The sequence below is a fragment of the Poecilia formosa genome, unplaced genomic scaffold, assembly GCF_000485575.1.
Source record: "Poecilia formosa unplaced genomic scaffold, Poecilia_formosa-5.1.2 Scaffold12, whole genome shotgun sequence".
In the NCBI taxonomy this organism is placed as follows: domain Eukaryota; kingdom Metazoa; phylum Chordata; class Actinopteri; order Cyprinodontiformes; family Poeciliidae; genus Poecilia; species Poecilia formosa.
Window position 1 is genome coordinate 1,190,019 of NW_006799951.1, and position 24,137 is coordinate 1,214,155.

The window sequence follows — 24,137 nt, forward strand, 5'->3', positions numbered from 1 at the left end:
TAATCATTGGGTTTTTTTTTTTTGGTTTTTTTTACTTGTTGTAAGTGAGTCACATTTTACATACAACTCTGCCGTCCTTCGTGGCGCTGCTGTGTTTTGGAGTCACTACATTTGTGACAGATCTCATTAGGTAGCTGTGTGATGAGGCAGTTTGTTCCGCAGCGTTGGACCAGAGAGGCAATTTTTCTAGGAACAATAAACCAATCACCACCTGGCGACAAGAGAGTTTTGATTGGATTGCAGTGTATGAGTAATTTAGACAAAAATGCACCAAAGAGACCAATTTTAGAGACTTTAATAAACACAAGAAGTTTAAAAAATGCTGATACTGGTTGTGTAATTACAGTAAGATTAAATCCCCTTTTTCTTGGTCATCACTTTAACTTCGAGAACCCCACGAGAAATAAGCAGTAACTCTGATGTATTTCTGCTTCTCTGGGTGATGTCGTTTCAGGGGCGTGGTGGAAAAGGTAGCATCTATGTCTGGGCATCAGGCGATGGCGGTAGCTATGACGACTGCAACTGTGACGGCTACGCCTCCAGCATGTGGACCATCTCCATCAACTCTGCGATCAACGATGGCCGCACCGCTCTGTATGATGAAAGCTGCTCCTCCACGCTGGCGTCCACATTCAGTAATGGGCGAAAACGCAACCCGGAGGCTGGTGTTGTGAGTGCGCTCAGATTTAATTGTGGGCATTTCACAAGAATGACAATAGACCAGCCAGATTAATCAGCAGGAACTCCTGATAATTCTTGTAACATTTAAAGATGATTCAGCTTTATTTCTCCGAACTTCTTCACACGTCTGTCTCTAAAGATCCTCTCACATTCTCTAAAAGATGTTATTGCATCCATGGACTGAAGAGTTATTTGCACATTTTCTATGAGCACAGCATATCTGTATTCCAGACCCTTCAGGAGATTGAATGAGTCCAGGAAATTGCTAGATGACTGAGAAAAATAGTGGCGGCTTAGCTGGAGGTATAGCTCTTTCCAAGAAATAAGCCTGATATTCAGATTTCTATTTTTGTTTTGATGCTCAAAATGATGCTGGTACACAAACCTTTTGGCATTAAAACTCTCTGCTGTCCATCCTGTTATTTTTTTCTCTCAGTTATTTTTAAGGGACACTTTTTTAATGAAACTATCTTTTTGCTTGTGTATTTTGGACATACATACCTAACAATTTGTGAATTTGCCACACATTGGACAATTCAAAATTGGCGCTTCTTTTTGGGTTGAAATTTATAAGTTTGTTTTTTTTAGGCACAGAAAATAAATGTTAACTTTAATACTTCATAAAATTTTTCACTCACAATGTCTACCTACCGTCTTTTACAGCTGTATTATTCAGTGAGCTCCATTGGCAAAGCACAACAACATAAGGATCTGTTCCCGATACCAGTGGAAATAAGTAGTTTGCAAAATGGTCCTTAGAAGTATATATCAGACTTTGATCCTTCCTATTTAGATACTAATTTGTAGTAATATGACATCTAAGTCCACACATTACAAAGCGTTATAAACCAAGATTTGTTTACAGAGGCTGCAGTGTTTGAATAATTATGCAAATCACCTTTTGCTGCTGACAAAGCGCAATCTTCCCAAGGGGTTTTTCTCATAATTGCAGTTAATCTGTTGTCATTTTTTTTTATTAAGTATCATATTTAGTAAATAAATAATTCTTCAGTCTGATTGTGCAATTTAGTCTACTCTCACTCATCATACTTTGAATTATACAATTTAGCGACCACAAACAAAATGGTCTCCAATCAACAGCTGAGGATTAGACTTTACTTCTGGTCAAAATAAAAGCTGAAGCACATAGAAATACTGTCTAATGCGTCTTGCTAATTTATTAAAATTAGCAAGAAGTATTTATTTATTTTTTTGTCCTTCTACAACAACAAACTTCATTGCATTGTAGTGTTAAGGACTGCATTTCTATTCAGCACCCTAGAAACAATCCTTGTAGGATTGTGACCTACATCAGCTTTGTATGTTTTTGCAGGTTAGGTGAAAATCTGGGGCCAAGATTAATTGTCTGAGCTTCAAAGCAATCATTGATTATTAGTTATTATTTGCTGAGATGCATCTACGAAGAAATTGAGCTCCAATATATAGAAAATATTAAATGCATAGCCTCAGATTATAACTACGTTAACACAAATATTTAATTATTCTTTGCACTTTCATAAAGTAAGCTTCTTAAACTTTAAACAAATAGCTTTGCAAGTCACTACCTGCGTAACTTTTTTTAAAATTGACTTTTAACTTTTTCTTTTACTGTGATTTGATTATTTCAGGCTACTACAGATCTGTATGGAAACTGCACTCTGCGTCACTCTGGAACATCAGCAGCAGCACCGGAGGCAGCAGGCGTCTTTGCTCTGGCTCTTGAAGCTAAGTATGTGCTCCACGCTCCCTTTTCACATGCCTATCATAATTGCGCATATTGATTTAGATGGACTGTCTGCATGAAAGAGCATTAAGTTGCCTCGTTGAATGATGCTTAGGTTGAGAAGGTGGCAGCCAGAAGGCACAATCTCTGTACATGTTTTCCTTTATCCCCATCACCCTTCATCTTCACGTTCTATATTCCTGAGTGACTGAACTCTTTAATGGTGCAAGATATCTCTCCTTTTTTTTTTTTACCAGTTGTACATCACTTCTTAAAGAATTTCTTATTTTTCACAATAGCAACCTAAATAAACCTTCTGTGGTAGAGTACAGACAAACCAGTAATCATTGAATCAGTTAACTGATCACACTAGAAGATTGCAAAAAAAAAAAGGACTTACTGTATGGTTGAAGAAGAGAGACTTTGTCTCATCATGTCACCGACAATAGGGATTCATCACAATCCGCATATGGTAAAAAAAATGTTATCTAAGAGCTAACAGTGATACCAAATGCAAGGACGATGGAGATTTGTTATTTGATGTCAATTCTGTAAACTGAACAATCACAGGATTTCAAATCCTGAGAGAGACCCAGTCATTCTTCCCTCTCTCTTCTCTCTCAGGACTTTGCTTCTCGCATTAAAGGCTGACACGATTCTCTGGGCATTAACTAACACCAGCTGATGGAGCTGTGTAAAGACGCACTGTTTGCTCAGCCCACACAATAATGATGTTGCTGTCTGAAGACCGGATGCCCAGCTGCAAATAGCTCACAAGCCTTTTTACTGCCCAAACACACTTGAACCGTAGAACAACACGAGTCTGCCAGAGTAAAGCTGTCACTAAAAACAGCCGCAGAAATGTACAAGAGATACAGACAAAGGCAACCATCCGAGCCTAAAACACAAACACTGACGTTGGATGCTTTTAGCTATTCTATTTTTATGTTCAAAATGTTTTTTTTTTGTTCCTGGAGGAATCTCTCTGTAGGAACACGCTGCCCTAAATCTTCCTCCATGTTTGTTTTTGTCTTAGCCCTAACCTGACATGGAGAGACATGCAGCACCTGTCGGTCCTGACGTCGAAGCGAAACCAGCTCCATGACGAAGTCCACCAGTGGAGAAGGAACGGCGTGGGTCTGGAGTTCAACCACCTGTTTGGGTATGGCGTGCTGGATGCTGGGGGGATGGTGAAAATGGCCAACGAATGGAAAACGGTGCCGGAGCGTTTCCACTGTGTAGCTGGATCCATCCAGGAAGCCCAGTAAGTTACTTCTTTTAAATTAATATTTAGATGACAGGTTATCATAAAATGCTATTTCGTTCTGCACATATGCAGCTTGCAGCCAACCTCCCAAGATTTTAGAGAGGAAAACCCCGCAGACTGTATGAGAGACACTCTCATCTAATTACTGGGTAATCCCCAGTATGACCTAATTCAGTAAAACATTGATAATCAGAGTATCCACTTAATACCCCTGTAATATTTATATCAGCTGCTCAGTCTGTTTTGTTCTGTAAACAGGGAAATTTAGAAATTCTACATTTGTTTGTCAAGATAAAGTATTTTAGCATCTTGAAAATATTTAATGACATCTGGTAATTATTATTATTATTATTATTATTTTTATCACATTCAGTCATATTCAGATAACACTGCTACCTCAGAAACATTCAGTTGTCCAGAATACATTTTATGTCCTAATTTTAGGAATTTTCTGAAATAAAGGTAATGCCAATCACAAACTGATTCGAATCAAAGCGCTTTTATGCTGATTTGATTTATTTTTTTCATCTCCAACGCACATGTACGGTGTGGTCACAATGCATGAATAGAAACCTGATTTTTAGTGCAGACATGCTGATCGCCAAGGTAGAAAAATTGCCCACTTCCAATCTCTGCCTGATTTACTGGTGAGTCTCTAAATTAAAGGATCTGTATTTTATTTAGGACAATCCAGTCCAGATTTCATAAAGTATCACAGATTGAATGATTCAACATTTTCTGTAAGAAACTGTTAGTTAGCCCTTTAACTCTTTGCTGTTTGGAGGCAAACATCAGCGTTGTTTTGTTTCATGACTTAGCCAAAGTGAAGGCTGAGGAAAGAATCCATTTAGCTGTATTAGCTGGTCAATTAGTCTTTCACAAACAATGGATTGTGATTCAGTTAATTAATTGGCAGATGCATTAGATGGAAGGTAACATCAAGAGCAGGAATTTTATTTATTTATTTTGGTGTTTCTAACGTCCTTTTTAAAGCACTAACAGTAACCAATTGGTGTAAAATTGGGGCTTTAGAAAATGTGCAACAAAAGCAACAGAAAGACGGGGAAAAAAATCACATTTTGATCCAATTTTGTCAGATCTGCTGAAAAATCTGTGTTCTTTTATTTTTCAGTCTGTGCCTCTCCACAATGTGTTTATAAAAAAAATAATAAAAAAAAGGCAAATTTATGTTCTGCAATAGACTACACAATATTTCTCCCTGATCAAATTCTGAATTACCTTATAAATAAAAGTATCATTTCAGTTCTACGTTTGATATGGTGCTGAAGAGAATGTTGATCTGAACATTTGAGGTTCCTGTTTCTAAGATACTTACCATCCTCTGGATAGGACTTAAATTGTTGAACTCCAGCATTATTTAAGAGACGAGAATATCTATAAAAAAGTTCTTTACACGGCAAAGTTTACTGGGAAGGAATACCAGAAATAACTCTCGTTTTAAGCCTTTCAATTGTGTCTTAAAAGCTGATTCACTGGCGCTGTCATATTTTTTATTTATTTATTTTTTTATCAGTTCTCTGTTTCCACAGCAGCACTGCAGGGCTTCTACTGCCTATATTGTGGCGGAGCTATAATTACAACAATCCCACCTCTGTTGATAGCATATTATCAGAGAAGAGCAATAAACGCTGGTGTAGCCATGCTCACAAACGCTGCTCAGCAGTGATCTGATGGCTTCCCTGGCTGTTTATGGCTTACTTAGTTGGAGGAAAACTTCTCATTATCAGCTGAGCTGGCACACGGAGCACCGCAGAGCAGCGTGGTCGTTTTTAATCTGGAAAGATTCAGCCCTTCAGTGGCACCTCTGTCTTCACTCTGTGGCTTTGCAATTACTCTTGCACATTGCCCAAGAGTACATGTGAAAATGCTCAACTAAAATGTATTCACATGTGATTTTACTATTAAAGTAAAAGCATATATTTGAATGACATTTTTATGAAAAAAAAAAAAAATCACAGACAGAAAAAGCAATTTTGGCAAATTGGAGGTTAGTAAAACAGATTTATATCAGGTTCAATTTAAACACAATTACTTGTTTAAGCACCAAAATGAACATTCTCATTTTCACTCTCCACCACAAGAATTGGTTTGAGGGTAATTCAAAAAATATACCAATAAAATGTTTTCTTAGTCTTTGCACTGTGAGCTGTCAATAAAATATATATTGAGAACAGAGATAATCTCATGCTGCTGTGTCGAAGAACGACTGCAGAAAATGATAATTGTGCAATTATTTTAACCGAAAACTGAGTCTAAATTTAAACGGGCTGTTTAAATCAGGACTTAGCATTGTTTACTTGACTAGCAATACTAAAACAGCTATCGGTTTGTGTTTATTCTTGAGAATATAGATCCTTGCTTTAACTCTGGGATTTCATAAGGACTCCCAACATATCCAGAGCTGAAATCAATCATGACAGCAAAGGCTGAAAGATTGAAGTTCTTTTAATCATCTTCTGTCAGTAGCAGCATCCACACCAAAGAGTGTTGATGTCAATGTGGCTTCATATATAGCACTCAACATTGTGATAGACAGATAGATAGATAGATAGATAGTTTATCTTTTAGTAGTTGTTGCTTGTTGTGTAACACCTTGGCCTGAGACTTGTTAGTTTTCATAGATATTCTCTTTTTCTGTCAGCTCAGCTCAGTTTTGTACTCAGTTAATGATGTTTTCTTTGTGGTTTCCAACACTCCTCCTTCACTTTCCTTTCCTTGACACTTCTTGTCTGCTTCTCACTACCTGGGATGAGGCCTCAGCCTCTAATAATGGTATTAAACCTCTTCACAGCCTTTGGCCACCATCTGCCCTGCTGTGCTCTCACCCTGTCTTTCCTTCACCCAAAGAGATGGGAAAGCAGTGCGTTTTCTTAATCAAAATCACAGACACAAAGGTGAAAATAGGATCCATTTTATCCTGTGATTGTAGTTTCTGTTCTGAACAGATCTATAATTGAGAAATAAAAACTAGAAATTATTTTGAATTCTGGTTTGTGGCATACTTGTGTGACTTATTTTAAAAGCATTACATTTCCTTATTCAATATTTGGAGACATGTCCTTTTGGTTTTGTCTCATCGGATAAATTAGTAATTGAAATAACGGGCCTATAGATGACCACTGTTACATTAAGGAGAAAAAGTAGGAAGCTTGCAGACATGAAAACATAATGGAGATGGCAGAAGCATCTTGTGGGTGTGGTTTTACTGTGGGATGGACACGTGCACTTAACAAAATAGGTGCCAATTTAATGGCATCTATTAGAAAGTTGCAGCTTGGACACAACTGGGACTTCCAAATTCAGTTCTCTTCAGCACTACGGAAATGCATAAAAACTTAGGAATTTGTGAAGAAAAAAAACCCCTCAAAAATAATCATCCTCTTATTTTTCTGTAATTTTGTTAAGCCTAAAGCAACAAATGTTAGAGAAAAATTATTATTTTTATGTTAGAGCATTGCAATATCTGGTTTCAATGGTTCTCACCCAAACCTTTCTGTTCACATCATCAATTACTTTAAGACCTTCATAAAAACATGTTACAAATTCAAAGTTTTTTTATTAATTGAGATGGGAGTTCATATATTTTGGCCGCTGGAGCTCATTTTTAAATTTTTGCTTCCATCTTTTTTCTCTCCATGCCAAACATTTTGTAGCTGGATTTTGTTTAATCGTATTAAAAACTATCAAATTGATATCACAAGTTGTGATGGAACAAAATTGACCTTGTTTCACCAAGAGACAAAACCTGTCTGTTTTAATCAATGTAAGGAATTTTAAAAAGCCTACAAAGCAATCTCTTCACTCTTTATATTACAAATTAGTTGAAACATTAGATTGACTGAAAATTTTTGAAAGAAGGGCAATATATACTAGATATATAGTCTTAGCTATATGAACTTAGCCCATTATCTGTCTTGTTTCTTTTGGCTCTGTTTGCTTTCTGAATCTCTTTTTCAAAAATTGCCTTCAACCATTTATTTCTGTTTCTTGTTTCTAAGTAAATTCCAGTCTGGCAATAAGCTGGTGCTAGCCATCACCACTGAGGCCTGTCAGGGGAAGGACAACTTTGTCCGCTACCTGGAGCACGTCCAGGCCGTGGTCACCGTCAACGCCACCCGCCGCGGAGACCTCAACATCAACATGACCTCACCGATGGGCACAAAGTCCATACTGTTGAGTCGAAGGCCCCGGGATGACGACTCCAAGGTCGGCTTTGACAAGTGGCCCTTCATGACCACCCACACCTGGGGGGAGGACCCCCGTGGCACCTGGGTCCTGGAGGTGGGTTTTCGGGGCGACCAGCCTCAGCGGGGGGTCCTCAAGGAGTGGACTCTCATGCTGCACGGAACACAAAGTGCCCCTTACATAGACCAGATTGTGCGCGATTATCAGTCCAAACTTGCCATGTCCAAAAAGGAGGAGCTGGAGGAGGAGCTAGATGAGGCCGTAGAGAGAAGTCTGAAGAGCTTGATGAGTAAAAACAACTGAAATCAAAGTGTCACCTGCATGTTGCCAATCGCTTCACTTTTCCCTGTATTTTCAGTCTCGCTCTCTGCCCACAGTATCACTACACCACTTTGTTTTGTTCAGTGTTTCCTCTCTTTTGTCTCCTGCTCTGCCTCTCTCCTTTCTGCTTTTTTTAATTTTTTTTTATCAAGAGTTTCCCTCAGATACCTTTGATGAATGTTTCTCCTAACAATCATGACAAAAGTATATCCCTCGATTAACTGTTGTAGAGAAGGCAGAACTATATCGGCAGAATTTTTACATTGTAATGAATTGTACATATACCAAATAGACGCCAGCGTTTCATGCTATCGCTTTCATGCCCTGCACCTTTCTTCTGCCAAATGTTGTACAGTTTTGTTTTTGTTTTTTGTTTTTTCTGTGACTGTAAATGATTTTCTGTCTCATTCTACTTAAACTTTAATTTCATCGCAAACAGAGCAGTGATACTTCTTTCCGTCTGTATTTTTGTGAAATTTTTGTAATCAAGGAAAGGAATGTGTAATTTATTTTGCAGAGTGTGGTCATGAGTTCATATTTCATAACCTTTGACGTATATGCTATAATAAACCTATTCAGCTATTTATTAAAGTATTTGAGTGATTTGGAGCACATCACCCAACATTTCTTTCTTCTGAATAAAGACTTCTACTCTATCAATTCAGTGCCCCAAACTGCACAAATAAATTAATCAAATGATGAATGCCAAAATAGAAAAAAACATGGAAAAATGTTGAAAACAATTCTCATTCAAAATTACATATGATGCCTTTCAAACGTTTCTAGGTTTCTTTGACTCTTTAGTAAATTGAACCTAAAAGGTACTATGCATTTTATTTGAATTGTACAACACAAAGTAGCGCACAACTGTTCAGGGAAAATGTCACGTTTTCAAAATTTTCCACTATTCCCCCATAGATATTTTGTCCTGTTCTTCCTCAGTAACCATAAAATATAAATAAATACAAGTTCTTAGAAACCATCTAATTAGAAAACAGAGAATTCAATTGTATTTTTTTGTTATTTTAGTATAAATGCAATACTATTTGAACTGTATAAAAACAGCAGGTCTGTTAAATAAGAGTTTGAATTAAAGGGACAGTTTATCACAACTTGGCATTTATTGCCGGTGGGGAAGGAGCTCTAATTAAGACTCCTAAGCTGCAGTACAGAGAATAACAATAAATAACCATGTCTCTATTCGTGTAATAGTGAGACAGAAGTAGAACGGTAAATGTTTTGATCTACATAGGTCTTTCTGGAGTCATCCTTGCCTTTTTCTATACCTTTTCCATTTCCCACGTTTTTACATTTTTGAAGGACATTATTTGTAAAATTGCACATAAGATTGTGAGCTATTTAAGGATATCAAAATGTAAATTTTGTAAAATTGAAACATTTTTCTTTGTGAAAAAACTAATTGCCCCTAAACCTAATAACTGTCTATATACCACCTTCGGTGGCAACAACTGCCATTAAATATTGCCACTGAACTCCACTCCGCTTTTTTTTTAGTTCAGCCACACTGGGAGGTTTTCAAGCTTGAACAGCCCATGTAAGATCACAACACAACATCCGAGTTAAATTCCAGAATTTAATCAAAACTGTATTTTTATTTTATTTTTTTTTTTACCATTCAGATGTGGGTCATCGAGGTGGTTGCCACAGGTTCGAGTCCCGGCCCGTTGACCCTTTCTGCATGTCTTCCCCCTCTGTCATAACAAGCTTCCCTGTCAGATCACTATCAAATAAAGGTCACTAGTTTAAAAACCTTTAAAGAAAGAAAAATCGTTTTGGTAACTGTTTCATCTTGAGATGAACAAAGCAAAACTTTAGTTGTTTGAGTCTTTTATTATTCAATATATCAAATCCAATTGATACACAGCAAAATAGTGCTGAGGGCAGAAAGTGGAATCCAATTAAACAATTAAGCTAAGAAGGGAAAGCCGGAGTTCTAAAAGAGAACATCAAATGGGTGGCACAACTTCTTACTCTTTTTGAGAGAATTGTTTTATTCTTTTTGTTAGGTGGCATAGAGCTTTTAAATCTTGTCCCAAGTTTTCAGACAGTAAAGGACTTATTGCATGGGTGCTGGCTGAACACAACTGAAATGCAATCAGGACTGAGGAGCAGAGACATCAAGCAAATAGGTGCAAGCAAGAGGAATATCAGGGTTTAGTCGGTGTCCAAGCAGGATGCGTGTCCCAAAGAGACTGAAACAGGTGTTAGTCATTTTTGCATTTAGTTATCTTGATACTAATAGCAACACTGCGTTCTCATTTAATGGCCTGGACCACATTGCAGCCGACAGTCGATGTGGTTTCAGTGTTTCTTCTTGCTCGACTTTTCAATCATGGTCTCCACTACCATGGAGGTTTCCTCGTAACCTTTGACTTTGCGATCGTTGGAGAACTTTTCCACTGATTCCACCACCTCCACCTTTTCATAGCACATGGTGTCTGGGCTGAAGCTACTTGAGCTGGTGGTGCTGGTGCTGGTGCTGGAACCGGTACTAGAACTGCTGCCACCACGGGCTGTAGGTTTTTTCTTGGGCCTGTCGTTCCCAGGCACGGGATCTTGGGAGCTTGAGTCCGACGGTGGCAACAAGGGATTTGGATCTTTTGAGAAAGGCTCTCCATTATTAGATTTACCTCTTCCTCCGCTGTCTTTGGCCTTTCCACCGATGTTATCTTCTCCTGCGCTGGGAGGCAGTGTGGGACCGAGAGGCCTGGGGTCCACCATGGGCTGAAGGGGTGGAGGAGAGGGCGTGCCAGGTCCATGAGGCTCATAAGGATACATCATCCCATCTCTTATTGTGACAAAGATGCGACCAGCTGATGGAGTGGAAGTGTAGAAGCAGGGATCCAAGTAGCTGCCGTCACCGGTAACAAGGACATAGCGACCTTTGGTGTAGAAATCAGCAATTGGCTCAGGCCTCTGGTACTTTCTCATTCTGTCTCTGACAATGTTGCAAAGAGTGTCGAAGGCTTTGCTAATCTGCGCTCCATCAGGGACATCCTGTCGAGAAACTCCAGTGAGAACAGCCCCTTGATCTTCTTGTTTTACCCTTTCAGCCTGCACCTCTCCAGATGAGACTGCATTAGATTCTTCGTCGTCACCCTCTCCTGTATTTCTCTCCTCCTGGCCGCTGTCTATGACATCTTTTGGGGTCAGTTCTTTCTTCTTCAAGACCTTTTTAGTCAGTATCTTCTGTCTGGGCTTTATGCTTGTGATATCTTGGATAGCTTGGGTGATATCTGGGCATAAATAAAGACAAGTCAAGTGACTAAACCTCATGAACTGATAAATATTTAAAATGACTTAAGTGGCAGCTACTGATTTTTTCTCATGCCCGTAAAGACATTACTTTAACTTTGTAAATTTCAATAGTATTTACTACTCTCTAATATGATGGTAACTGATGATACCCTTCTGGGTGACTTTAAAAACAAACCAACTGTGATTTGCTCATCATGTCCTTACCTCTCCCCGTGCTTGATGCGCAGGGTGTGTGAGTGTAGCGGTAATTAGTGGTAAACAGGGTAATGGGAGTGCCAATTATGGCAGAATTCAACCTGCAGGTTAAGAAAAGAGAGGGAGATAATAATAAAAAATGTCGCCCAGGCAACCGCGATGTGCTCAAAAGCTTTTACAACCTGGAAAACACACAGTTGAAATTTCTTTCTGTAAGTGAGAAAAGGAAGAAACCGCAACGTGGACGAGGTAAAGATCTGTTATGTCACAGAGCCACCTAGTGGTGGATGCAATGCAATCCAATAACTTGTTAAGTTATCTTCTACAAAAAAATTAGCTTTACTAAAAAATTGCTTTACTTACTATTCACTTAGGTGATTTACAGTAAGAGATTTGCTGTACCGGTAAATCACCAAAATGATCTGGGGATATCAGCAGCCAGAAGGTTGTTTTTAAACTATGAAAATAAGAGCAATACTTTTTGGGGGACAAAAAAAAATGTCAAGAGGCACAAATACTTCATTATGCCAGAAAGTTTGACATTTTTAATAGAAATAACATTTTGTTAATATACCTGAACAGAAAATAAATAAAAACAACACTTCTTCCTAAATATAATGGCGCTACAAAGCACTTAACTCTGTTAAATCACTCTGGATGAATTTGAGCTCATTCTTGTTTGCATGATTATTTTAATTTGATTTCCATATTGAAGACTTTCACATTTCAGAATAAATGGTCAATTATATTTAAAGTGACTACTCCAAAACCCTCATTACAAATGTTTAACCATTTCAAAGTGCAATGCTCTGGACACTAATCCAAAGCATCGCTGTAAAAACCAATTAATTTGAGCTTTTCGAACAGAATTTCGGTTCGAGAGGAACATCTGAGTTTCTATCAGCTACATAATTTATTCAGTTACTGAAGCAGCAAAACAACCCCACACCATTTCACTTCCACCACAATATTTGACTGCTGGAGTGATTAAAACTAATATAATGATCTGTTACAAAAAATAAAAAATAAAAAATAAAAAACAGAATAAAATCTTTCTTACACCACTGCAGTTTCTTTGGGGAAGGTTATAACATATGTTTGATAAACTGTATTTCTGTGGTCTAGAAATCATAAGAAAGAAGTTTACCTGTTATCTTCATTCTCGATTATCCTCTTGTACCGCTCCAGCTCGTTCTCAAGGGATGTCTGATACATGGCCAGGTGGCGACAGTCGCTGATATATTTTTCCAACGATTTCTCAGCTTCCTCAATCTCCTTCCGTAAAGATTCGATTTTCTCATTGTACAGCTGGATCTCATTGTCATAATTCTCTTGTGTGCTTTTGATGGTTTGCTCCAGCATTGCAGTCTGAGAGAATACAATATCAACATTGTTAAAGAAAATACAATGTACAATGTTGATAATAATTATTAAGAAGGGATTTTTTTTTTTACCCGTATCATTGTAATTATTATTTTACATAATGTAGGTAGTAAAATGATGATTAAAATGATAATTAAGACTATTAAATTGAACATAACATTGGAGGCAGTAAAAACAGGTGACACCTGTATTTATACAAAGATTATTTCCACAAATATATGGTACATCTCAAATAAAAAATAAAAATATGGAACATGTTACAAAAGTCACACTCTAGTGAAATAAAGTGATTCTTGCTCACATCTGCTAGCTAAAAGTTTTAACAGTAGAAAATATTACATGTGGCATCTTACACTTTAGCACCATATCTGGCATAAATATATTTTTTAGAATTCAACACCCCATATTACTTATTTATCCTCTGATTTAATTAGCATAAAATACATTTAGAAACATTCAAAGTTTGAGCTAAACAATTATCTAATATTTTGATCTGGTGCTTTAATATTCCAAATGTTTTATATCTTTGGAGAACTATAATTCAAAATAAAAACAGCTGCCTGATTTACATTATTATAAAGTTATATTCTTTAATGGTATGCATGACATTAAATGTGGAGCTGGAATTTTGACTAAATGAAGCAATTGTTTTTAAAATGGCTTGATAAATTTAGGGGCATTCCAGCGTTTTAAAAAAACATGACTCACACATTCTATTATTAAAGGGCATAAAAGCAATTACTACAATAATTTATTAATTAAAAATGGAAAAAAAAGAGATGCCAGCTATACAAAAGGGATGATTTTTTTTTCTTTATTGCTGCTTATGGATTTTTTTAAATTATTCTGTTGGGAAGTCCTCAGAAATCCCTCTTTGGGTACCTGCGAGTTACGCAAAATGTCACGTTGCCATGGCAACTTACCTCACTCTGCAAGCGTTGCTTCTGAATCTGCAGCTGATAGAGGGCGCTCTTGTACTCTTCCAGCTGAGTCTGCAGCCCTGGTATTTTCTTTTGGGCCAGCAACTTCTCCTGCTCCTTCACACATGTAGCACAAATCAGTAGCAGCTCAACAACACTGGTTGCATATTCTTGCAGCGTGGTGCTAACTCCTCCCTGACATGAACTGATTTCTTATTTGAGTTGACATTAGGAATGTATATATACTTGAAAACGAGGGACTGGAAAAGAATGAATGAGCTGTGAAATGCCAAAACAAGTGTGTGACACATTCTGATCCATGTCTCCTGAAAAATCCTGATATATTTCTAAATTAAAGCAAAGCCTCTGTGACATTTGAATTTATAGAAAAACTAATAAGTTTAATATGGAACTTCATTCATTTTTGGATAGAAGAAAAGAGGATCTACCAGGATGGTTTGAGAGCCATCAGGGTTCAAAATTTATTTGAAATAAATTTTGGACAGTGGCCTGAAAGACTTGATTTAAACAAGTTCATGTACATTTCCTTCTCAACCAGTGTTTTTCAGATTTTTATTTATTTATTTATTTATTTATTTTTTTTAGAACAAAGGAATCAATTCGCATGCAATTCTATGGAAAATGATTCTGCTTCTAACTTAATTTGTGACCTTCAAAGCCTATTTTACTCAGTGTGGTCTCAATAAAGACTTTAACTTCTACATTACTAATTAATATTGATTTCTTTATTTATTTATTTATTTTTTTAATGAATCCCTGATCTGGAGCGCAGCATTTGAACAATAGTCATGAAACCTGCTAGTGTTTTCAAGCTGCTAGTAGATATATGAGTCTTTAACTTATTGCAGTAAGAAAAACTGTGACTCTCATCCCGTTGTCAAGGGAAACAGAACCAATTAAACCATTCAGAAGCAGCACTGCTTCTAAGACACATTTAAACAAATAAATCCCCAATCTACTAGATTCAAACAGCGGCCACGGTGGCACAGTTACTCAAAAATTAGAATGCACTGTCATTCTCCTCTGTATTTACCTAATTATGTGTCCTGACACTTTTAAAATTGCTCATCTTTACAGGAGTCTTGATGAAAGGTTCAGTTCATGTCCATCCCAACAAAACATGCACAAAGACACACTAATCAGACAAATGGACAGACAAGGAGCCAATTGGTCAGAGGAGCCAGGGACAGCATCAGCTGCTTACACGTAGCAGGGCTGACACACATGCTAACACCAGCCTCTTCCTCCGGGGAGAGTTGAACACACACACGATGACAACATTGGTGACCTTACCTCGGAGATGCCAGCTGACACATTGGGAGCAAAGGGAAGTGTCTGGTTTATTTGCTGCAAAATGTTTACGTAGGTTTCAATCTCTACAAGGTCCTGTTATAAAATAAGTTAAAGAAAGAGAAAAGATATATATATATAAGAGAAAATGCATCTGATCATCTTCTAAAAGTTAACAACAAATCTACTTCAATCTTACTGGGGATTTGAGGAGTTAAAATTAAATTAGTTTAAGACTTTCATTTAGCCCAGCAATATGACCGAATATTTCTGCAGACAAAGGGGATTTTCTACCTACAAGTATTAATACTGTCGTGATCTAAGAGCATGATAAAGAGTGGCTTATATTTCTTCACTCCAGAGGAATACCTCCAACTTGAGCAGCATAAGCCTTGTACTCACATGAAATTACTCTCCTTATTCTATTCTACATAATGCAAAAAGAGCAGTGCCCTTTGATATGCTGTGTAAACCCTGTAGAGTTGTGGAATAATTCATCATCAAGCTGCCTCAATTGAAGCAAAAATTAGAATGAAATTGTGAAAGTAGGAAAGTCTTTTGAATTCACACATGATGCATGTAACATTTTAGTCTTTATGTGCCTCAGCTTTTTTTTTTTGTTTTGTTTTGCCTTTGTTTCGGAGCTTCCAGATTTTACTGCAACACAAAGGCAATTTTTCTTTTCTTTTTTTTTTCTGTGTACAGGTTTCTCTGTGAGTGCCTGTGATGGCCACTGCATTTTCTCTTCAACTGTCTTTTCCCCACCTACATCACAACAACAACAAAAAAAAGGTTGCTAAAGCCCCAGAAAATTTATAACACATGCAGTGGAATCTGTTTGGGTGTTTAGTACAAGACTCATTTAGTTAGTAAGTTGAGATCAAATGTGTTTCTGACAGAGACACAATATCAAATCTACAGTTATTTAAATGAATAGTATTTGACAAAATGTACATTTTTGGACAGACTATGAGTTAACCAATGCTAATGATTGTGATGCATTTGGCTTATTTGACTTTCACTAAATGCTTTTCACTTCAAGTCATTTGTACAATGTGAATAACTATAAAGGCCCCTAATCACCTTATACTTGATGGTGTTCCTTCAGTATCAATTCTGGGTGGTATTTCCTTTACGACAGAAAATGTTAAGTATAAAAGAATCTACTTTGAATAGATAATCATATGTTGTGAGCTGTAACTTTTAAGAAACTTGTTTGCAATTCAGTTAAATTTCCTATTCCTGGTGGTTTAGTTTCCACTTGTTGCCAAGAAGAATCTAAATTTGAACTGATCGCCAAAAACCCTGTATGTTTGTAACAACGAGCCCAAATGGTTAGGCTACAACCGCCTAAAAATAAAGAAATGTTGGCTTCTGAGAAGGACTAAAAATATTGAAATACTTTAAGGTTTAAGAAATAACCAGTGATCTAGGTTAGCCTCATATAATAGGTAATAAGATAATAATGCATGATAATCTATTGTTTCCAACCCTCTAAAGGAAAATGACCCCTTATAAATGATCAAATACACATCTGAGGTCTTGGTGTGAGCTTCTGCTGCTGTGCGACTGTGTCCAACTGGCTAAATGTAACATCAGCATTTAAAATGCAAGTTCAGAACACCTGGGACATATTAGCAATTATTTTTACTCCGAACAGTCCCATGGTGTATAAATGTTACACATGGTTGCAATATATTTGTGTTATATTGTGCAAACTTACTGGACATAATGAAATATGCATGTCTTTTAGTGTATTGTAAAATGTGCAGCTTTCTAGTGTGTCAGAGCAGATTGTAATACATTTAATGTTTTGATCTATTTTCTTTTTTCTATACCATGTTTTATGATTGTCCGATGCTGGGGTGATAAAACGTCCTTGTTCTATACACATGTGCAAAGAGCCTTGGTCTGCTCCACACTGGTCCAAAATGATTAGCTAAATTAATATGAAAATAGGTCAGACTGTACTCCTATGGAGACAGCTCAAGTATTTAACATGTGAGCCGCACAGCATGTGACAAACTTATGCTGCTTCATGGACATTGTGCGTCATTTGAACAGCATTTGCCTAAACTCCAAAGCAGTGGTAAGCAGTCAGTCAGTCTGACCTTCTTATTTCTAACTCTGGTGGAATTGATGTCATCCTGCAGGAACTGAGACTGGATCTGATACTCCAGATTCTTTAGCAGAGCACTGTCAGCTTCCTGTAGGGAGAAAAGAGAACAAAATGAAAGAGAGAAAAAAAAATATGAGAAAAATAGAACATCTATTTGACATTTACACAGTGCAACAAAATTAAACTCTCCTATTAACAGTCTTAGTTTTTTTTTTTTTTTTCACATTGCAGTTGCAAAAATTGATTGTTTTCATATTTTCTGTAAACAAGCATAGGTTCTTCAATGCAGTACCTTGTTTAAATGCTCCAGAGTGCCCCGGAGCTGCTCTTGGTAATCACATTCACTTTTGTATCTGAAAAAAAAAGAAACATGTAATATTTAGCAAAGGCCAGTTTAATTTATGGAGCGTCCAAAAAGCTCGAGCTTGTCCGTCTTCTCCCAGTGCTAACTAGAAATAGCCAATCAGAGCCCAGAGTCTTAGTGCTGATAGTTACAATCTCATCTGGCGCTGCCAACTATTCCCTGTCAGCAGATCCTGTTATGAATGTTCAGGTTAGTTAGCATAGTCAGCGATGATGATGGATAACATTTTTTTTTTTTCTGTAACAGTACATTGTTTCTCTCCTCTTAGCACATTTAGTAGTGGGAAAATAAGATTGAGTGACAGCAGTAAGATCTTCCTCTTGGCTCTGATTGGTTGTTTTTGATCGGGAGCGTTGCATTTTTTCAGACAGCAGTAATAGCTCAGTAATAGCTCAGCCCAACATGTTTAAAGAGCGGCCCATAAAAACACAGAATGTTTGGTAGCAGCCAATAACAGTTTGTAAAAAATATTTTGCTTTCATGTTGATTGTTCACACATAAAAAAAAAGATTTAACTTTTCTCAAGATTGACTAAAACAGTATATATTTGAACAATTTTGCATGATTTGAAACATAAGCAGTCAGCTAGAATAATGGCATGATCACTATCCAAATTTTGTGATGGTGAAGAGTTTTTGAACTTTAGGTTTCTTATATTTTCTGACAAGCAAAAGAAAAAAAAAAAAAAACAATTACCCAGCAGCTTCTGCTGTTGATCACTCTCTATAAATTCTGATACAATTTACTTAATTATGATCCATCTTTGACCTTTGACCAAAGGATAAACAAATGTCTGTCGTCCTCCTTACTTGTTGGTATAGTCATCCAGCATACGACAAGCTTCCCTCAGCTCCCGCTCCAGCTTGCCGTGCTCGGAGCTCAGCTCTCTGATTCGCTGCCTGTTGATTTCAATCTGCTCTGTGAAGGCCTCCTCAAGGCCACTGGCCTCCTCCATCCGCTGCAGCGTCTCCAGCTGCTTGCGGAACACGGCGTTGCGCTGCTCCAGCACTCGAGCCCGGTTGATGTACCGGGCGAAGCGGCTGTTGAGCTCCTGAAGGCTCTCCCAGCCCTGGATGGCTGAGATGCCTGCAGGGGTTTCAGAGTCCTCGGTTTCTTCATCAAAGACATCGGAGCGCTCATACTTCTCCTTGCGCACCTCGCGCTGGAAGCTGGTCTTAAACATATTGGCCAGGTTCCTCTGGGCTGATGGTAACCCTGGAGTGCTTCAGCACCTTTAATGTGAGAAAACTTAGGTGCTCACCCTTAGCAGTCTCATGCTAGACTGAACAGTGTAAAGCAATGACTGTAGTCGAAATAGCTGTCCCCGCCCCGGCCCCCCCTCGCCCTGCCTATCATATCAGCCTGGGGCCTTCCAGAATTTATTGTTGCTTTTGTGGCACAGATGTGAAAAGCGTTGCTCTTGATGACAAAGCAGAAACACAAAAGCAAACAATTGGCCTTCCAGTAAAAGAACTAGGTCGTCCCTTGCTATTATTTTGGTTCTTAGTCAGCTGCTTTCTGCATCCCTGTTTGGACCTCTGGATGTTGGCCCACTGCAGCACAGGGGGGAAATTGAATGCAGTACAATGCATCAGAGTGACAAAAAACATTTCCAGGCAAAAAAGTCTATTAAGGTAAAGTCTAGTCAGATTGTGGTTGATTTTGAGTGTTTTCACACTGGTGAAAGACAGTCGACTTGATTTTATTGATCACCAAAGATGCAACATTTCTTACATTTTCAGTTGGTGTGGTCCGCTTTCCCACTGCACTGAATAATGAACCAAACCCTATGAAAAACTATTTACACCCTCTCTTGTGGTAGTGTGACACCAAAGACTACTAAAGGAAGCAGCACAAAAATCTCTCTAAGCATAAAAAAGAGGGTTATAAACTCCATGTTAGTCTGCTCAGAAACACAGGATAACCAAATTTGGAACTTCCTGGAGTTGGTTACTTGGTCTGTCACTTCTGGCAAAGGTCAAAAAATTTTGGTGGTTTTAAAAAAGATTATTATGTTGACTGTGTAAAAAGACATGGCCTATAATGAGTTAGGATTATCTGAACCCCAAAATACTACCAAACTACAGCATGGAACGATTAACAATCTTTATTAAAAAGGAGTACTGCATTTCTGGACAGACATAGAAACTGTCTGTAGATCTTTCTGGACTTATCCCAGATATAAAAAAGAAAACCCAGGAGCAACATGGGGAAAGAAACTGTCAAGGTCTACTACACGGGGTCCACTGTTTGAAAATGTAAGGGACCAGACGTAAACAAGGACAATGGTTGTTCAAAACAAAATATATATATATATATATATATATATCTCAGATTTGGGCCCATCTCAACTGAGGTGAACTGAACACAAACAAAACTGACCTGCAGACAAAGAACAAAAAGCTGCTTAAATAGAGGTGGAGTTACCTAAACGTGCCATATGAGGGAGGCACAACATAACACAGGAACCAAAAATTACTAAAGTAACTAAAGCAACGTATGGAACAAAATAAACTAAAACTAACTTGAACTTAGCACAAATAATAAGTGAATTTTACGGCAACAAAATTAAATAACTAAAACCAACTTTAAGAAATAAAGTTCCCCCTTTGGGCTATTGTAAAAAAATATATATATAATGGTACCACCACCACAACTTGTACTATGTGGTGGTAGAAGCAGCCACCATGGTTATAACATCTGGCAGGCAGAGAGGACTCAGTTAACAAGCAAGTAACCAAAAACTAAAATCTGTGACAATAACCATGCACATTATTATGACAATATAGATAAGAGCAGCAGGGGTTAATAATGCTTTAACATTCTTACTTGCTCTCTTACATAAAATTATTTCTAACAAGGTTTAATCTTCAACTCCATATTTCCTTCTCCTTTGTCGCCTTTAATTTCCACGATTACTGGTTACTGCGATCTTTACCAGAAATGAGAGACAGGATGATGGAAGAACGAGAGCCAAAGCAGTTCATTTCATAGCTTCGTCTCCCGGCTATAAAACAAGGTGAGCAAAGTGTCTCAACCAATCACTCCAGCTTTGTGGAACGCAGCTGAATGAAAAAAGCTTTGCAAAGTCTGCAGAAACAGAACGACGGGTGCTTATGTTGTGTGTGGGAAGCTGTTCACCAGGACATTTGGTTCTCTTTTTATTAAATTGTTCTGTTTTTTTTACAGATACGGACAACTTCATTTTTTTTGTTTTGTTTTCTATGAACATTTTAGCAGCTGGTTGTCTCCTAATTAGCAGTTATGTTCATTTCTTGTGTACAGTCATTTGTTTAGTGACTCTAGTTTTTATTATACAGTTATTTTGTTAGATACATTTCCTTACTTATATAATTTACAACAATAATTAATATCCAAAGCTAAGCTAGCTTGTCTTTGTATACAGTTATCTTATCTTTTTTTCTACTTGGTAGCAGCTAACAGCGCAATCTCCAAAGTGTGGATGTGCTCCTTCACAGCAAGATAAAAAAAGTAACACCATCTATTGCTCACAAACACAGCAAATGACCTTTTCTGCCTGGGTCAGAGGCAATCGTTGACAGTTCCTTTCACCACTGCGTGGGTTCCACTTTAGCTGTTATGCCTCTGACCTGAAGTGTGTTTAGCCCCCAGGGTATTCTTTAGAGATGTGCTGAATGAGTCCTCAGACATGGGACTGAACGCCCGAGGAGTCCAGTCTTCCTGCTCTGGTGCTGATTGTGTCCTTAAAACCATCTGCTCTAAGTTGCTTTTGCATTAGTTTCTTCTTCTTTTTTTTTTGAAGCCCCAACTATCCCTTATGTTTGTCTGCCTGTGTGTTACACATTTCAAAATGCTGAATTGAAAGTCATGTTCCTTCCCTTCTTTAACTTTAGTCAATGTGCAAATTAAACATGTATATCTGGATCCTAGTGGAACTGACTTGATATTTTTCTTCAAAGGTAACAGATTTCTCCTGGGATTAGCAAGTAAAGTTCATATGCAATTGTAATTAATTATACATGCAGAGTTTTAAATCATGGTTGAAAAAAATGCACATTTGTAATAGCAGTAAATGTCAGCTGTCTTTCATGTTCACCTTATTACAAGAACACACAAATAAATGAGTCTCTGAGGATAGCTTAGCTTGTTTCTAGTATTAAAAGGAGATTTAGCACTTTATGAATGACCACCAATTGTATTCCTTTGATAATTAGTCATCTTTACTGGTTTAACCTTAAATTATGGATAAATAAAGTATTCTTTCACTCTAATATAATAATCAATCTCCTAGAACAAGATTTTTGAAATGCCGTACCTTGTAAATTTCTCCTAGCTCTTTTTGGTTGGGATGGTCCAATAAATATAAGTACAATATATTATCTTTGAAAATTGTGTTCACACAAAATCAACTCTCTTATACTGTGCTAAACATTATTTATTATCACTGTTGCACATAAAACAAAGCATGGACATGTAAAATCCTAACAAGCAAAAGGACATGGAACATTTCCAAATATGCAGTTCAGATATGTTTTATTTTGGTTTTGATACCGACAGCTGTGTGCGTAGCATCAACTTATGTGTCATGTGGTTACTCAGTTCTAGAAAGTGCAGTACGACAGGATGACCATACACATTAGCTTAATCATATTGTTGGTTTTGTAAAAACATGTTAAAATATTGTAAGATAATTATCAAATGTTTATGTAATAATTTGGGTGTATGGACAAACAGTCCAGATTTTATACCCAACCTGCAACTATACAGATTTTGAGGTGCACTACATACTTTTTTTTATTACAGTCTTGAGGATTAACCCAGAAACCAGGCCAATCTGGCAACAGTGCAGCGCCTCCTATTGGTCGCGCATATCTACTACACCATTTTCTGTGGCGCGGCATCCTGTTGTGCGGATGCACTTAATTCGTAAACGACTGCGTTCACCGCGCTGAACTTAGCTTCAGCTCGGTGGACTCCGACATTTTTAAAAGGGCAGTGTCGTGTAAAATCAGCTTTTTTGAGCTTAACTTTATGTTATGATGTTATTCCTACATCAAAATTTTACCTGACGTGTTGCCTTGATTCTTTAATTCGTGTTTGAGTAATCCTTTAATCTCCCGTGGCAACCAGTCAGCTGGGGGGAACTAAAGTTGCGCCTCCTCCACTTTCGGAAGTGCAGCTCCTCCTCTGAGCTCAAAGTTTCGGAGCTTCCGCCTCACAGATCACCCCTCCCCCTGTTCCACCTCCACGCAGCTCCGCAAACTGGCGACAGCAGCAATTAGCAAACACCTGGTGTGCTGGTTACCTCTGACAGTCTGGCAAGTAAAGCAATGTCTTTGTATGCAAAATATTATAGATCAATAAATTGTGTTCATAGAGTGTGGAAAAGTTAAATGTGGGTTGTGTTGTGAAGAGCTTTAAGTAATGGCAAGACAGTTGCATAAGTGCAGTTCATGTCTTTGGTTAGCATGGATTGTCAGTAAGTCAAAACTGTATCTAACAGTGAAATTGTTTTATTCATTCTGTGGCTATACATTTAGCACTTTAAAATATTATTGTGTCTGTAACAAAAAAAAAAAATTAAAGAACTCGATTGTTACTGATCCTTCTATATCCCCAATCTTTACTTGTACCTGCTTTGTTTGTAACGTTATTATGCAATAGGTTAAATGGAAATGGTTTTGTATGGTTTGTTCTAAATATTGATAACAAAGTAAACCCACCAAAAATACTTTCTATTGTTTTGGGGGGGTTTTCAGCACAGTTAAAAATAAAATAAAACTGTCCCTCTTTATTTATTGTTATTATATTACTTGGCTTCTTTGAAAAAACATTTTGGTTTGCATTACTAAATATTTACAGACTAAAAACAAATGTTTTTTTTTTGTTTTTTGTTTTTTCTGGTTGTGCTTTTTTAACGTTTAAATGTAAATCATGAATCTTAAAATCTGCAATACATCGTACTTTTTAAGTTAATTATTTTTTTCTTATTTTAGGTGGCTTTGCTTGTTTCAGATTAAAATAAAAATAAGCACCTTGATTATCTGCAGCCCTGTAAATGAACTTTTTGTTTGCTTTTTTTTTTTACGGTCATCATTGCTGACTTCTATTTTATTGTCCTTCAGGTCAGTACACAGTGAAAACACATCAGAACTACTCTGTAAGATGTTTACCTTTTATTTGATCAGTACATAGCACTGTGTTATGGTTTCTCTGCACCGTTTTGCCCATAGTTACTAGTTTTATCAGACATGGGTAAATTTGGCAGTATGTCAGCCCGCGCTGGGAAAGTCCTGAGAGAATGTGAGAAGGCCGGGATATCTTACTGCCTCCTGGTTTTAGGAGTTTTATTTTGCCTTTTTTTTTTTTTTTTTTTTTTTTTTTTT

At 37.4% G+C, this 24,137-nt stretch overlaps 2 protein-coding genes across 2 annotated transcripts in view; one reads left to right on the top strand and one right to left on the bottom strand.

Moving 5' to 3' along the window:
* Positions 1-8,807, top strand: part of pcsk2 (proprotein convertase subtilisin/kexin type 2) — a 28,675-nt gene extending 19,868 nt beyond the window's left edge. The window contains exons 9-12 of the mRNA XM_007545277.2: positions 455-670; positions 2,310-2,410; positions 3,441-3,668; positions 7,691-8,807. Of these exons, the coding sequence (XP_007545339.1) occupies positions 455-670; positions 2,310-2,410; positions 3,441-3,668; positions 7,691-8,180 (1,035 nt within the window). The 3' untranslated portion in view covers positions 8,181-8,807. The remainder of the gene's footprint in view (positions 1-454; positions 671-2,309; positions 2,411-3,440; positions 3,669-7,690) is intronic.
* A 1,222-nt stretch (positions 8,808-10,029) lies between these two features.
* Positions 10,030-19,117, bottom strand: bfsp1 (beaded filament structural protein 1). Its single transcript, XM_007545278.2, has 8 exons — positions 18,579-19,117; positions 17,698-17,758; positions 17,398-17,493; positions 15,290-15,382; positions 13,979-14,092; positions 12,820-13,040; positions 11,682-11,773; positions 10,030-11,455 (listed from the first exon to the last, which is right to left on the bottom strand). The coding sequence occupies exons 1-8, from the start codon at positions 18,950-18,952 to the stop codon at positions 10,521-10,523; spliced, it is 1,986 nt and encodes a 661-aa protein (XP_007545340.1). The 5' UTR covers positions 18,953-19,117; the 3' UTR covers positions 10,030-10,520.
* Between the last annotated feature and the right edge of the window lie 5,020 nt (positions 19,118-24,137).